General features: G+C 44.2%; 2 protein-coding genes across 2 annotated transcripts; both read right to left on the bottom strand.

Annotated features, from left to right (window-relative positions):
• Positions 1 to 1,035: 1,035 nt before the first annotated feature.
• On the bottom strand, positions 1,036 to 8,203 carry GPATCH3 (G-patch domain containing 3). Its single transcript, XM_081202774.1, has 7 exons — positions 7,812 to 8,203; positions 6,959 to 7,386; positions 5,841 to 6,021; positions 4,838 to 4,897; positions 3,431 to 3,552; positions 3,026 to 3,153; positions 1,036 to 1,332 (listed from the first exon to the last, which is right to left on the bottom strand). Exons 1-7 carry the CDS (start codon positions 8,179 to 8,181, stop codon positions 1,119 to 1,121), a joined length of 1,503 nt encoding a protein of 500 aa, XP_081058900.1. The 5' UTR covers positions 8,182 to 8,203; the 3' UTR covers positions 1,036 to 1,118.
• A 1,864-nt stretch (positions 8,204 to 10,067) lies between these two features.
• Positions 10,068 to 15,314, bottom strand: NR0B2 (nuclear receptor subfamily 0 group B member 2). The gene is made up of 2 exons (XM_081202741.1): positions 14,446 to 15,314; positions 10,068 to 11,377 (listed from the first exon to the last, which is right to left on the bottom strand). The coding sequence occupies exons 1-2, from the start codon at positions 14,966 to 14,968 to the stop codon at positions 11,118 to 11,120; spliced, it is 783 nt and encodes a 260-aa protein (XP_081058867.1). The 5' UTR covers positions 14,969 to 15,314; the 3' UTR covers positions 10,068 to 11,117.
• Positions 15,315 to 16,076: the final 762 nt, after the last annotated feature.

The following is a 16,076-nucleotide window of genomic DNA, read 5'->3' as shown; positions in this document are numbered from 1 at the left end:
CATATGTCTTGTTATACTACAGTGAAGGGGTTTCTTTATGCTTTGCAAGCTTATTTCCCAATAAATGTTTTCTTTATTCACCAGTTAGCACCAGCTGTGTGTTCCCCTCTCCACACACAAACAAGGCGCAAGTGCAAAATGTTAGTGGGATAGACATAATAGATGCGTGGGGGCGAGAGAATCTTGAGCTCTGGAATGCTGAGCAATTGGTTCAAGGCTGAACTCAATAAAAACACAGAAATGCACTGATTAGTGGAAGGTGAACTGACATGCATCTGATCCATAGATCATGTTCCAAAGTGGTGAGAGCTGCTGTATGGAAGAACTTGACATTCTTCATAGAAGCCCAAAGGGTTGTTTGCAAGGACAAAATGAGAGCAGCAGAACACACCACGCAGGCCACTTTGAGGAACTTGAAGGGCAGGATTAACCATAAAAACCCATTAAGGTTATCCATGGTGGCTTTAGGATGCTCAACACCACCCAGCACAGACCTGGAGCAGGGAGACCTGGCCTCAAATTACTCCTCAAATATGGATCTCATTTTTGGAGTGATTCTAAGGTCTCATGGGGTTGTTGAGACAATACAATGGCAAAACAATGTGTATGCTTCCTTGGAAGAAGTTCTAAGAAATATTATAGACCACTTTATTTTATTACTCCCAGTCCAGCAAGGTTAAAACCGCACCACTGATAAAGTTGTGGATATTTCTGTATTTATTCATCTAGGAGTCCCACTTCTCTCTTCTCTCCACAGCAACAACATACTCCCCCACCCCTTACAAACACTGCTTTCCTCTCTTATTTCTTGCTTGGAATGGTTCTCTGCATTAGAGCAATGGAGCATGGAGGACATTATTCTTGATAAAGGCCATTGGTAGCTAGGCATGATGTAACGCAGCACGGATCTTGTGGCAACCCAAAAGAAACACAAGCAAGAACCCTTTAATTTAGCTTACAAGCACCAGGATGCACCCATATTGATAAAAAAACCTAAATAATAAATACTAAACATTTTGCCCTTTATTTGGCAACTTTTGTTAATTAAAAAAAATTTATTTGCAAAAGCAAACATTGCTGCAACATAGTCCGAAAGCCATTCCTGGCTAGCAGCCCCTTCATGAGGAACTGGAATTGTGATGAACACCATGCATGGCATGGCCAAATGCCGCATCTTGGCGATGCTTCATACTGATTGGTAGCTGGCGCCGGAGCAGCTGCTCTTCTGCATCCACAGGATATGGGTCATCATAGATGGTGGAGATGAGGATGCTGTTGTCCCCACGAGGCTTCTTGGGCTTGGTGAAAGTCTGGAGCTTCTCACCATGGTACCTACAGAAAAGCAATAAAAGAAAGAAAGGTTCCATCAGGCACAGGGAGAGAGACTGGACTGCAAAGCCCCTACATCAGCTTTGCAGGAAGACCACCAGGCTCCTCCCTTAGTTATCATCTACAGCAGCCATTCTTGGCTGTGAAGCTGGAAGACCTGCTCTCTGCCATGCAGGTCTTTTCTCACCTGGACTGGTGGACTGGGAGGGCGGGGCTCTGGCTGACTCCAGCTAGAGGCTGCTGAAAAAGCCAAAGACTACCTTGGCTTTCTCTTACTACAGAACCAGATCATCGAGCCTGAGCTTTTACAGCCATCACCTGCCATGAACTACCACCAGAAGGATTGAAAGCAACAGCAGCAGATTTGCTCTATACTTATATTTTATTTGCTTGCCAATTATGCTATTTTAAAAGTGTGTTTTATATTTGACTTCCTTTAGTAATGTTTCCTTTTGAAATGTTTAAAGTTTTTTTGTTAACTTTGCTGCATTGAATGTGCATTCTGTAGTTGACCTCCTTTGTAATGTTTTACTGTGAAATGTTTTAAGATAATATTTTAGTTTTCTGTTAATTATGTTGCTTTGAATGTTTACTTTATATTTGACTTTCTTCTCTAATGTTTTATTCTGGGTTGTTTTAGTTGATGTTTTAATGTAGGTTCTAAACAGCTTTGAGATTCTTTTCTTAAAAATATAAAGCAGTACAGTATTGAAAAGAAATAAAAATAAAAATAGAGGGATGAATATGGGACTGCAGGGCCTCTACATTAGCTCTGCTGAAAGACAAGTAACTTTTGACTTCTCCTCTCCTAGAAACAGATGCTGCAGGTCATTACAAGAACTCTAAAAAAGAGTGCACTGAGTCGCTTCCCCAGTCCCTTTGTCATTCACAGGGTACATCTGAGGGCAGGGACTGTCCTATCAACCTCTGTAAGTTGCCCTGGGAGCCTTTTTTGGCTGAAGAGTGGGATTAAAATGCTTTAAACAAAGTCTTCAGAGACACAGCAGAGTGAACTGGAATTTAATTTGACCATTTGTTCGTGGAATCCATGATCAGAATTTAAAAGATGAAAACTTTGCTCAGAGCAGATGCAAGATGAGCAAGAGGCTTACTAGCAAAGGTGTTTTAAAAAACAAAACACAACAGGCCTGAAGAAATGTTCTTGCTTTCATGAAAGATGTCCATGGGGAAATCATTCTGAAATGCTGCAGACAAGGAATTCCTCACTTGAGTTATGATCTAAGTGTTTGGCTCATGAGAGGGCTGTGAAAACAGACTGGAAAACATGGAGGCAACATTTGCCCCAAATTCCAGTGTTTTGTGTTGAGGAGGGGAAAGGGGTGAGAAAAGAGCAGAGTTCCTGGGTCCTAAGTCCTAGGTGGCTGCCTGTTCTTACCATCATTTCTAGTCACTCTCCCTTAGCCAGTGTACTGTAGTGGTTAGTTTTGAACCAAGACTGGAAACAACTAGGTGCAAATCCCCCACAACAAGTGTATCAGCCTAACCTACCTCACAAGGTTGCTGTGAGGATAAAAGGGGGAGAGGAAGACCCATACATGCCACCTAGAGCTCCTTGAACAAAAGGTGGGATATAAATGTAATAATAAATAAATATTATTATATTTATTTATTTTATATAGGTGGAGAGGCTGAATGTCTCGACTGCATGTATTTTAAAAGGACACTCTTCACTTACCCTAAGCCCCTCTTGCATTTGGGATTCTGGCCTTCGTTGTCTAGTGCTTCAGTCATCCCTGAGTTGCTGCTTCCCAGCCCAAGACCCTCAGTCCAGCCTTGCCTCTCCATCACTTTCCTGCCGATACCCTGGGGAGAAAAAAATATGTTACTTTAGAGATTATTCTATCAATTCCAGAACAAAGAGAGCAATTGCTGAGGACACCTAGCACTAGAACCAGATTGAGAATGATTGGCACCCCCCCCAAAAAGGCCATTATCAGCAGAACCAATACAGCACAACAACCCCCTACCCTTTGTATTAAAAGTACTAATGCAGTTCAGATCCTCAGGCTCTTACAATAGGGATTTTTCAAATCAAAATAAGTTCAGATGTTTCTATGCTCTTCCATTTTTTTATTCTTACCTTGGTGTATTTTTCAAAGTTTCCAATTTGTTGGCTCAGAACAGACCCATCTTCCAAACCATCCCGGAGTCTCTGCTCAAACCGCATCTGGACCAAATCCCGAGCATCCTTGTCACCACCATCTGGAATGAATGGAAACCCTGTTATCATTGTCTCCCCATGAAGACCTGAGCTTAGTGGCAGAGCAAGTGTATGCAGAAGGCCCAGGTTCATCTCTGGTAAAAAAGAGAACAGGCAAAAGGTCTGGGAAAGGACTATAACAGAGACCTCACAGAGCCACTTCCTGTCAAGTAAATAATACTGGGCTTAGGTGGACAAAGAGCCTGAGTGTAAAATAGCTTCAGATGTTCACAGGTCCAGAATCTCTTTTTTAAGAGAGAGACTATAAGAGCAACCACCACGAATTCTTCATTGCAGCTTTGCCACCTTAATACAGCCACTGCATTTTTTAACAGTTTCTGTTACTGTCTGGTCGATGATCAAAATAAATACTGACTGATTGATTGAACTGTTTCTGTTATACTAAGCGCTGCTGATTTTATGTTAGTTGCCTTGCAAATTGTCATATAAACGTTTTAAACAACAAGAGGCATTGATAGCATAAAGAGAGTCCTTCCCCTCTCAGTCATCTTTAAGCCTTAGCAAGAACAATGAGAGAAATAATAGACTAATACCTGTTATGCTGGGCTCTAGTAAAAGCTTTGCAAATTTTACTAATCTGAAACAGTTTCACTTGCTTGGGAGGAAGTGGGAATCCATTTTGGGGTGAATTTGTTGTCATTCATTTTTAAAAACCAAAATTATGAGGTAGGCAATTCTAAACAGGGCTTGGAAGGGGTGGTGGTGAAGAAAGGAACTGCTTCCTGTTCAGAGGTTGGAGTAGGAAGGTGCCAACCAGGGTAGAGGAGTACGTAGGATGTTGCAAGCCAACCTACCACCCTTCAGATGCTGCTGCACTACAATATTCAACACCCATAACCTGTGGCCACACTGATTAGGGCTGAGTGGGAGCTGTAGTCCAACCTCTGGAAGGCACCAGACTGGGGAAGGCTATTAAGCCCACATACTGGGGCAGGATAGCAGCTATGACGATTTGTCATATTACAACTGACACTAGAGCAGGTTCTCTGAAATCTGACCACAGCACAGCAGGATGACTAACACAAACACACACAAGCTCCAGCACCTTGAATTGCGTCTGGAAGACTGAAGGGTGCCAGTGGAAATGCTGGAGCCCTAGCACAATATGTTTGTGATGCCCCACGTAGGCCAGGAAGGCAAGCCAAGTAGTTGCAGAAGCTAAAGCTTCCAAAATGCATTAACAGCAGCCTGAAGTACAGCATGAGACACTAGTTTAGGTTCTGTCCATTCCTTGCATCACAGATCAACAACCCTTAGCTCAAGTACCTTTATCATAGTAGATGCTCATGTCCACGTCCCAGTCGTCTGCTGTCTGCTCATCAAAATCTGCCAAAAGAAAAGTTAAGACATCAAGCAGGATGTATTAGCTCATTGCAGACGAGTGTTACATTAAGATCATCCTCCCCTTTCCCACATTACGATCATGCTCCTCTTCCACACCCAAACACTGCAGGATGAATTCTATGAAGGACATGATGAACATAGATCTAGAGTTCAGCATCCTAAAAATCTCAGCCCCATTCCTCCCCATTCTTGGCTTTTGTACAGGGATTTATTCCAGGACCACAAGCTCTCATTAGGGCTGCAATATTTAGAGATGGGGAGAAAGCCCTCTCTTCAGAGAGCTTACTGCAGACATAACTATTAACCCCAAATGTAGCTTTGAAGATTCCCCTTATAATCACCATGACCTAATCTATTAGGTCCTCTTGACCACTTCACCAATTTAACAAACATGCTGAACTGAGGATAGAACTGCCCTGGATAATTCTTTGTAGGGCCTACTGTAGCTGTAGCTGTAGCAGCAGCGGGGAAAAGAACCTTATTCTTGCCAGTGCCATCTGGGTTTTCATGCTCCATGTTTAGGACATGGGGAATAAAGGAAGAGCGGAGGCCTCGTGCACCAGGAAGGCAAGTAAAAAAACACACAGTGGTCAATGAAAGGGAGCAGGGAAAGATATCAGTGGACTTGGACCATTGGAGGATAAACAACAGAACAGCAAGAGATATCAGGGGAAGAAGTGACAGACTCCAGTAGAGAGCAAGACAAGAAGTATGCCAGGAAACAGTATGGCTATGTTCTTAATATTTTTGCAGAAAAGTGTCTCAGACCAGACCCAAGACATTTTCATGTCTTATTAAAGAGGGGCTTTGCAAATTGTCTATCGGAGATGGGCCATGAGTTCACAAAGACTACGCTGATGCACACTCTATCCCAGCTCTCAGCAACAAGGTAGAATCAAACCCAGGATGTGTTGTTCAGGGTTACCTCCTTCTTCTTCTTCTTGCCAGTACTGTGCATCTGTGTAGAAGACCAACCCAGAGCCCCCTTTCTCCCACTTCAGTTCAATCTCCTCCTCAAACAAACGTTCCTTTGTGCGCTCCTGGCTGGTGACATCCTCATGCAAAGCCTCGTGCCGCTCCCACTCTTCGCATCTGTCATCGTCATCCTGTAGCAGAAGGTGGGGTGGGGACAAATACAGCAAAGGTTTAGGCCAGTTTCCCCTCATTGCCCACTTCCTCAGTTTCACTGGGCCTAGTTGTAATAAGCTCACTGCTAAGGGCCTGCTCAGACAGAACTCATCTTGAACTTCTGGAGACGGAGAAATTAGCACAGAAACATAATAGACTGGTTTTTAGAAGCTTATTGTATGTATGATTATGGACTCACTATAGTTCTGCGAAGAACCTTCATTGTGATGGGCACTGTTTTTAAACATTTTTTATGGTTTAATGAATACCATAAAGTTATCATTATGCACAAAGGCCAATGGATCCAAAATGTGGAGAGATCTTCAACAAGCAGTATCTTAAGAGACCACAAGTTCCTTTAGTGCAAATCAGTCACCCTTGGCTGTGAACTAGTATTCATATTAAACCAGTCAACCCCCACCCCCCTTGCCATAACCTCAGTTTGGTTGCAAAGTATTTTCCAGTTAAGCACCTAGCCTGCAGTGTGATGGGCTAATGGAGCTATACAGTTAGAATAAAAGCAAGCTTGGCAGAATGAATAAGGGGGACATTACAAAATGTCAGAATTAAGTTTTGATTCTCCCAGAAGATCATCAATTCTGAGGTTTTAATGAGTAAAATATTTTTTTCAGCTAGAGTACAAGAATTCCAGCACAACTTTTCTACCTAACATTATCATTATGGGCAGCTGCTACCCTGAAGAATGGGCAAACCTTGATTCAAAACGCAGTCCATAGGCTCATTTGTGTGGGTCACATTAGTTTTCAGATTCATAAAATGACATATTTCCCAACTTGTAAGGATGAATAAGTATTAGCACATGTCCTTCTTCCTTACAAAATAATATATTTCATCTCTAAAATAACTATAAGCACATAACATGACATTGTGAAATTAGAAAAAAACCCTACTTACATCATCCAACTGAGCTTCTGCTTCACTCTCAGGATCATTCAAGTATCTCTCTGCCATGCCATTGCCTTGATTGGCCGTGCTCACTCTTGATAGGTCTCCTCCTTCTGTTATCTCCTCTCCTGAAGCTGTGTAAACTCGTTCCTCTTCTACAATAGTCTCGGTTTCTTCATATGAAAATGGTACATTTCCATACCTGCGAGAAGAGCCAGTTCTAGGAAACTGCAACCGCAGCTTCTTGATAGCACGAGAAGGCATCCTGCAGGCTTTAATGAGATCTAAAAAGACACTCAAAGGAGTTCCCACATTCCCACAGGGCATGAAAGATGGTGGGTTAAGTTCAGGAAGCTGTTTTAAATCATCCTCAGTGAAAGTTTCATTTGAGGATGTGCGGAGCTCCTTTTTAGTCTTATAGGAGAGCGTTTCAGCATCTGTAAAATTATAAACACAAGGGGCAAGAAAAATCACTTAGCAGTAATCCGCCAACTTGTATTACATCAGTATACCGCTTACGTATCTTTGCTTCAACCTCATTCTACTCTCCTCAGCCAAAAGGAACAAAGTGCTTCCCAGAATGACAGCAGAGTCCATCTACTACAGCAAACACACATGAAAAGTCTTATGCTATTTAGAAGACTAACAGTTCTAACGTGGCCATAAACTGTAATGGGCTAAAGCCAAACTCGTTAGATACATAAAGACACCATCTCATTGATGGGAGGAAATGAAATCAATGGGCCCAAAATGCTATAAAATGCAGTAAGTGCCATCCATAATGCTTTTATTCAAAGCTCAAATGTATCAAAGGTAAATGCAGTGACCACTCCCAGCACCTCTCCTTCTTGCCTCTCAGTACCTTTGTCAAAGGAAACCCGAACCCTTCGTATAAGGCACCGGCCGGGCAACGTCTCTCCTTGCGCGTCGATCCAGCGCTTTCCCGAGTACATACGGACCAAGCGGCGAGACCAGCCGGGCTTCACCGCCACCAGGCAGCAGCAGGTCGGGCCTGGCCGGGAAGGAGCGCTGGGACCCTCTATACGTTCAGGGCGATGGCGGTAATGGAAGCAGAGGAAGCCACCGGCCTCGATGAATTGGCTGAAGTAGAAACGGAGATCGGTGGAGCGAAGCTGGGCCGGAACGCAACTGATAAGGCAATATCGGCCGCCGGGCTGGAGGGACGGATTGTCAGTGGTGGGCACCGCCATCTTGTAACACCGGAAGCGCATCACGTGAGACGGAGCTGGCGTATGACCGTGTCAGCGGCGCAAGGTAATGACGTCACGCCAGGCTCCTTTCCCGACGATGCCAATCATAGACCACAGAGATGAAAAAGGCTAGGCACTGTTAGAGTCACGTGCCAAACATAGACGTGCCAATGGGTAGAGCGACCCACTCTGAGGCCGAACGGAATTTGGGTTGTATGGTCTAGTCTCTATGATCCTGTCTTCGAGCCTAGAGATATTGCTTCGCTAGCGCCACCATTCTGGTGGGCAGGACGGAGGGACCTCGAGCTTGCTCTTTTCATCGTCTCTATGGTCCCTCTCCAGTTAACCACATGATCTTGAGGCTGAAGTGTGGCAGCCGCTGGACCCTCTTTGCGTCTGGCGTGCACCTTTTAAACTTTCATATTGGAGCTCTAAATGGTGGCTGCTACGCACTAATTTTTTTTGTCCTTTTAGCAGCTGCGGAACAGACTGAAATTCGACAGGTGCAGCTTCCCTTCACCCTCATCATGGGAAATGGTGCAGCTGTTGAATTTCTGCCTATAAATAGGCACAGGAGTCCTGCCACGATGGCGGGGGAGCATCTCATAGTTCAATTTAAAAATATAAAACTGCCACTGATCAAATTCCTGGGTACAGATTTAATTTTGTAGGGAGTGGGGAAGAAACTACCCAGTCATTCCCTGGCATATGCTTATAAATTAGAACTAGGTACACTTTCTTTTTCATAGTGTTAGTGGAGAAGCAAGAAAGGCATGCCATCTTGCCACTTCTATTGGCTTGGAGGAAAGTACAGCCTGCTAAATAAGTGTAGAACTTTAGCTTAAACATATGCAAAACACTTAGAAAATACATATTTTTACACTTACAAACTTGAAATTGAGTTCCTCCAGGTCACTAGTGTGCAGTCAAACCTCTGCTCCCAAATGGCTCCGTTTTGGGATATTTCAGCTCCCGGACGCTGAAAACCCGGAAGTAAATGCTCCAGTTTTCAAATGTTTTTCAGAAGCCGAACATCTGACATGGCTTCTGCTTGAGTGCAGTAAGTTCTTGCAACTAATCGGAAGCCACACCTCATTTGTCGAACATTTTGGAAGCCAAACAGGCTTCTGGGATGGATTACGTTTGGCAACCAAGGTTTGACTGTATATGGTAAGGTTACGTTCAGTACCAAGGGCAGCGAGTTGGCATTCTACTAGTCAAATAGATACATAGTATCCTTCAGAGACATTCAATATGCATCTGCAATGGAAACACACAATGAAAAAATTGGGTGCCCCCTTGTACAGCTGGAAAGTACACAATATGGGAATGGGAGGAGATAACTAGGCTACTCTACCTGTGCTTGAGTGTGGGGATAGGTTAGATGCCACCATCATGAATGATATGTCACCCAAACTGCTTAGATGTATCTGTGCCAACACTGTGCTGTTAGAATCATGGAGTCTCTCTCCTTTCAGAGTGATTCATATAGGATAGCTCAGCGTATGGTGATATCATCTTTTGTTGGAAATATAATCACTACAGACAGACTCTCAGGAGACATGCAGAACCTGGCACCCTCAGCTGTACATATGGTCTACTTTATAATGCAATCAGGTTCTGTTATGATTTTTGATAGAAAAGGAGACGGTGAGCTGATTTGCAGTCATGTAGTGTGGACAAGCAACATGCTGTAGTCAACTATGGTGTCTCTACCGATGAACATTTGGTGAAGGATTTGGGCAGCCTAAGTAGGACATTTGTGGATGATGTGTGAATTCCAGAACAGACATATATTGCTCTAAAATTTGATAAGAAACAGATTTGGATAGAATATCTTTATTATCCCTTGGTGTTAAACAATTGATCAGCCCAAATCCCTCCAGTCTTCAAAATGACACCAGCAATTGTCCAAACTGCAAAAACATTTTATTCATTGTTGAGGTGTTGTTGTTTTTTAAAAAATAATAACTTAGCACATCTTATTTTTACATACAAATTACAAGAAAGCATCCATCTACAAAATACTGACACCCAAAGTTTATGCCAAGATGGTCTCATCCCATGTACTACAAACTGGAGCAAATGGGCACTACATGTGAGGGTAGGCTGGAGTCTAGCGAAATCAGGGAGGGCAGCTTTTATATGGATAGTGTGATGAATAGCAGGCAAGAAGAATTACGGTTTCTGAAAGCTGTTCTGAATGTCATGGCAAGCAAAGTGTGAAGAGAAATAGACAGAGCCACCAGTCACAGAAACTATGTTCCAACTAAATACTTTGGTTACAGGAACAGCAGCTCCCAAGGCTGGGCTTTAAGTGGTAGTATGATCAGGCCAGGACTTTGCAGGCAGTGGACTAGGAGTCCACTCAACAGATTGGGCTAGTGCTCCTCCTCCCAAACACAGCAGGACTGGCTCATCACATTCTGAAGTAAGAGATTTAATACATAATACAATCTAAAGCAGAGAGGGGGCTGCCTCCTGTAAAACCATTGGAGCCCACAGACTAACATTCCTGAACTGCACCACTGACTGTAATCAGGGCCAGATCAACACATTTTCCTGCTGTAGATGAAGGACAAAATGCTTGCCCACCACCTTTCTGCAAAAAGCAGCTCATTGGATTAGCAGCTGAATCTTATTTCAGCACTGGTGATGGGACAAGCTAGTTTAGGGGCACAGGATAGCCTGAAGGGCTCACAAAGCACTATATTTCTTCACTGTGTCCCCACCCCCCACTTGTTGCCTGAGATGGCTGCCTCACTCCCTAATGGAAGGCTGTACGTCCCTTTGCATTCTAAGATCTGCCATCCAGTGGCCCCTTTGTCTGAAAAGTCATCACTAGGAGGCAGGCTCTCTCTCCCACTGCACGATCCAGATGAACTGCACACTGCCACTTGGAAACTGGAGCAAAGCTGAGCATGTGGTGAGTGACCTGGGAGCCAACCCCACTGGAGTCACTGTGGCCAAGGGAGCTCTCTCGCCAGCATCATTTCTGTCAGTAGCTCCAGAATGTCTGCATTCCCAATGACCGGTTGGAAGAAAAGGGTAGTGAGGAGGGCAGGAGGGATGGATTTCAGGGAGGAGGAGATCAGCAGGACATGGGCAAAGCGGCCTTGGTCCTCTGGGTGGAGAAAGGTCATGACTTCTTGGAGTGCTCGCTGAGCTTCTCGCTGAAGGCTTTCGATGTACGAGGAAGCCTTAAGACCAAGCACATCTGGGAGCAGAGAGAGAGGAGAGAGAAGAAGAAACTCAGATTATTCACAGGCTCTGTGAAAATGTCAAATGATTTGAACACTTCAATACTGGGCCCCATCTGCACTACAGATTTGAAGCAGCATCATACCACCTTTAAACAGTCATGCCTTCTTTCTGTGAATCCTGGGAGCTGTAGTTAGGGGTGATGGGAGTTTCGAAACCACTACTTCCCCTCACAGAGCTAAAATTCCCAGAGTTCCCTGGGAAGAGGGATTGACTGTTAAACCACTCTGTGAGGGGATTAGGGGTCTCCTAACAACACTCCTTAACAAACTACACTTCCCAGGATTCTTTGGGGGAAGCTATGACTGATTAAAGTGTTGTGATACAGTGCATTGGGCCCTAGAAGCAGGGGGGAAATGCAGAAGAAACAAAGGGCACTCAAGTGGACTCACTTGGATGATTTCATCAGAACATTGTTACTGGATGACGGGGATCTTGTTTTCACCACCAAGCCAATCCAGAATTAACATTCTCTAGAATGCTTTCTCTACCTTGAAACTCAGAACCTAATCTCTACCAGCTGTCAGTAACTCAGGAGCTTAGAGTGGAGGGTTTCATGAAGGCTACAAGCCTAGCTATCATTTTTTGGAGAAAAAATGAAGTGGTGTGCTATAGTGTTTAGAGCAGGAATGGGGAATGTGTGCCAGCCATTTCAAGAAAAGGAATTCAGGCACTCTTAAGAAGCAACAAATTGTCACCCTTAATTTTTTAAAAACCACACTGGGGCAGAGTAATTTGGTCCAGTAAAACTTCATGGGCACAACCCTGTGTCCTAAGCCAAGCAGCAGTGGTTAAAATGCCAGATTAGAACCTGGGAGACTAGGGTTCAAAACACCTCTCATCTCTGAAGCTCACTGGGTGATCTGGGACCAGTCAGTCACTATCCAATCTACCTCACAGGGTTGTTGTGAGAATAAGGTGGGAAGAACCATATATACAACCCTAAACTTTCTAAAGGAAGGACAGGATGTCAATGCAATATCCAGTGTTTGGCATACTTATAGCATTTACTGACATTAATGGGCATGACAAATTTAGCACCATTAATTTCAGTGAATCTAGTCTGGGCAATTTTTCTCTCTCTCTGAGCAAAACTCTGGCTTCAACCCCAGGTTCTTGAAGCAGGTAAATTGGGTGCAATCTAGTTTCATCTTACCTCATACTCAGAGGAGGAGCATTGAAATCAATAGACACGATTAACTTAAATCCATTTATTCCAACAGGTGTGCTCTATGGCATAGTTGGATACAAGCCAGCTGTGTGATTTTCCCTCTCCCTCTCCCTCCCCCATGCCCGTGACTGCGCAATTGTACATCGGTAAACAACAGGATTTTAAAAACAAGCACTCTGTGTATCTGTTACTCTCCTTTTCAAAGGAAACCAACTCAGCAAAACCAGCCTGGAGCTCTCCACCACTTTGTAGCAGAAAGGTGTCTTTTGCCAGTGAGGATTCATCCAGACCCTAGGAAAATGCTCTTGCTTAGACTATGAACTACCTGTTCATTTCTAGCATGAAAACCTAAGGTTGCACTGGTTTCTTGATAAAAAGAAAGTTAGGATCAACTAAAAAGGTGGATCCATTTAATTAACCAAAAGATTTTATTTTCAAAAAGCCACCAGAAACAGGCATGTGTGAAGACTGCATTTTGCAAGCACCATCTTAAATGAAGCAGCCTCCCTTCTCTCATAGATGGAAGAAGTTCTCCTTTAAGGTTATGCTTCTTTTGATGCATGGATATTATCACCTAAAGGAAGAACAAGTGGGACACACAACCAAATGCTGCAGCATGGGTTCCCACCAGCCATGGGCTCTTAAAAACAACCAACCAACCAACCAACCTCAGTTCTATTATTTATTTATATCCCGCCTTTTTCTCCAAGGAGCTCAAGATAGCAAACGTGGTTCTCCCCCTCTTCATTTAATCCCCCACAATAACCCTGTAAGGTAGGATAGGCTATGAGGCAGTGACTGGCCCAAGGTCACCCAGTGAGCTTCATGGCCAACTGGGGATTTGACCCCTGGTCCCCCAGGTGCTAGTCTGACACACTTACCACTGCACCACATCGTCCTTTCTCCCATGCCTTCTGTCAGTCAGGGCTCTGTGTTCACTGAGCATAATTACTTCCCACTTGAACATTTCAGGGGTCCCACTTGAGCCTGTCTCCCTCTGGGTTTGTTTACTTCTGTAGTTTAGGGTTCACCAAAGTCCGTTAATCGCTCACCTCTGGTGAGTAGGTGGTTCTGTTTTGACTGCGCAAGGACCCACACTTGCAGAAAAGAGTTTGCTACTAGTACATAGGATGCTTCTTGTTTCGGAAATATTTTTAAAATCTATTTTAATGTATTTTTTATTATGCCAATACTGATCTTATTTGTAAACAATTTTTATATTTACTGCCCCTCATTAATTTATTAAGGATGGGAGGATGCATCTTGCTACTGTTTGGACTCATGCCTCAAAAAAGTCATGCCTATTTACATCTCTGAAAAACAGACCTGGAAGATACACACCACCAGGGGTGATTCAGAACCTACAGACTTCGCATCTGTTTGGTGGTTGTTTGTGATTTATATGACCAAAGAATCTCATGGTTGGTACATTCTTACCAAATGTAATTTTATTTGGTGACGCTTTATATGCTTTGTGTAAATACGAATCTGTATCCCACCATGGAATATTTTACATAATCCATTGTTTCTTTAGCTTTCTTTCCCCACCTTGTATTTTCATTCTCTTTGCACTTATGACTTTTTTTCATTACATATTTTACTTTGATGTTTTTTGGTATTTGTAACTTTTATTACAGCTTTAACAAGAATCATTTTTTTACCCCTATCAGATAATTGGCTAAAAATGCATTATGATGAAATGGATTCAAAGTTCTTGACTCAGAATGCAGTCTATGGAAAACACATCCCTAACATGCACTGTTATGATTCTGGCCCTTTTATTCTACTGTCAATGAAAAGCAATGGCCTTTACGAAGGGCTCCTTTGCTATGTGAGGGTCCAGCGGCACTTACCGGGGTTGAACAGAATTGCGCCCTTCAGATAGGCGTACTCTTTAGGGCTCAGGTCCAGGCTCCAGAAAGAGTTCAGGCTGCACTGGAGACGCTGAACGCTGGCCAGGGTGGGCTGCGCCCTCTGCAGCTCCTGCCTCTTACACGGGCCATCGAGGAGGATCCTCTCCAGCATGCTGGGCGCTGGGGTCTCCATCACTTCAAAGGTCACCATCTCCTGGACCAAGCCCAGAAGGAAGAGGGGAGCCCAGCAGCTGTCCAGCAGCAGGAGCTGGTCTTTCCAAGGCAGGAGCTGGAAGGAAGGCAAGTTCTTCATGAAGCTGATGGTCTTCACCAAGACATCAGACGCCGCTTGGCAGGTGGCTTGAGGGGTCTGGAGGCAGACGGTGCGGCGCTTCTGGCACAAGCAACGCTTCTGGGAAGGGCTGTGGCTGCCCCTGTGATGGCTCAGGTTCTGGCTCAGGAGGGTGTAGAGGATGGCGTTCTGGTTCTCTTCGTGGTGGCAGGAACACCTCTCGTACTCCATCTCCACGTCGGAGGGCGGCTTGCAGGGTCGCTGCTTGGAAGACCAAATGCTTTATCTGGTCCTGCTGAGCGTGTCCGGTCCCGTTGCAGAGCTTCTCGGCACTTTTTTATGCTATAGGGAGGACCTGGCACCTTCTCTTCGCTTCACACCCTCTTTCTGTCCTTCCAGCAATGGTGGCTGTTGCTTCTCAGCCCTGCTTATAAGGCCCCGGCAGGGTGAATGAAACCACCCCCCTTCGGCAGCCTTGACCTTCCTTTGACGAGTAGCAGCAGCTCATTGAAAAACAAGTCTGTCCCAAAGTAATTGGTTGGGCAAGCAGCATCTCTACGTGGCACAGAGAAAAGGTTTTCTCAATGAAGGTGCCAGCCAGAGCCAGGAGACTCAGAGGGCTGCCTTATCTGGATTGCCCTTATCAGTATAAACAAAGTCATTAACCCAGCCTGTACCAAGGCACCAAGGCTTCAGGTGTGTAATCAGGTTTCAGGATATGGCAGGGGTCACTGCCAAGGAGTTCACACAACACATCCTGATCACAGCCCAGTGGCAAAACAGCTCATAAAATTCTAACCTTGGATCAAGCAACCTGGAAGTCAAGTTATCTGCAGATTGTTTGTTTAACTCAGACAGTTGCCCTTTGCTGATAACAAAGGAAGGGGGTAAGGGAGGTGGAGGAGCCAGTAAGTTACTACTAAAAGAAAAAAGGGCAAGTTTGGGTTCCACATGAGGCTGACTCAAGTGATTTTGCTGCTCTTGGCTGAAAACGAATGGTGGTCTCAACTGCATCTACAAGGGTCGGGGAAAATGAGTGTCCAACTCCAGCCCCCTCATTCTATACCAGTGAAAGCCATGCAATGTTCATGGCTGTGATGAAGTCTTAAACAATTGAAATGAAAATGATTACAGTTAATAAAACTTTCAGTTTCTTCTGTAGAATAAAATGTTTGGAGCCTTGTAATGTTTAAGCAACATACAGTTGAGCAGGTAAAACACAACAGCAACACTACTTCTACAGCATTAGTAGGGGCAGCTATTGAACTGCTTGGTCACTTTTACTCGTTTTCATTCTAAATGCACTGAGCTCTTGGAAGGAAGACATGCACCTCTCCCC

Source organism: Podarcis bocagei (assembly GCF_964188305.1).
Source record: "Podarcis bocagei genome assembly, chromosome: 7".
NCBI lineage: Eukaryota > Metazoa > Chordata > Lepidosauria > Squamata > Lacertidae > Podarcis > Podarcis bocagei.
The sequence above is the reverse complement of the archived record's forward strand: the minus strand, read 5'-3'. Positions and strand labels throughout refer to the sequence as shown.

What these genes read in the sequence shown, in the direction of transcription:
- NR0B2 (XM_081202741.1), bottom strand. Translation starts at nt 14,968, where the DNA reads ATGGAGTACGAGAGGTGTTCCTGCCACCACGAAGAGAACCAGAACGCC. An exon ending in CGCAATTCTGTTCAACCCCG is followed by an intron (nt 11,378 to 14,445) that starts GTAAGTGCCGCT and finishes CTCTGCTCCCAG; the next exon opens with ATGTGCTTGGTCTTAAGGCT.
- GPATCH3 (XM_081202774.1), bottom strand. Translation starts at nt 8,181, where the DNA reads ATGCGCTTCCGGTGTTACAAGATGGCGGTGCCCACCACTGACAATCCG. An exon ending in GAGCATCTACTATGATAAAG is followed by an intron (nt 3,553 to 4,837) that starts GTACTTGAGCTA and finishes CATTCATTCCAG; the next exon opens with ATGGTGGTGACAAGGATGCT. An exon ending in AAATGCAAGAGGGGCTTAGG is followed by an intron (nt 1,333 to 3,025) that starts GTAAGTGAAGAG and finishes GCTTTTCTGTAG; the next exon opens with GTACCATGGTGAGAAGCTCC.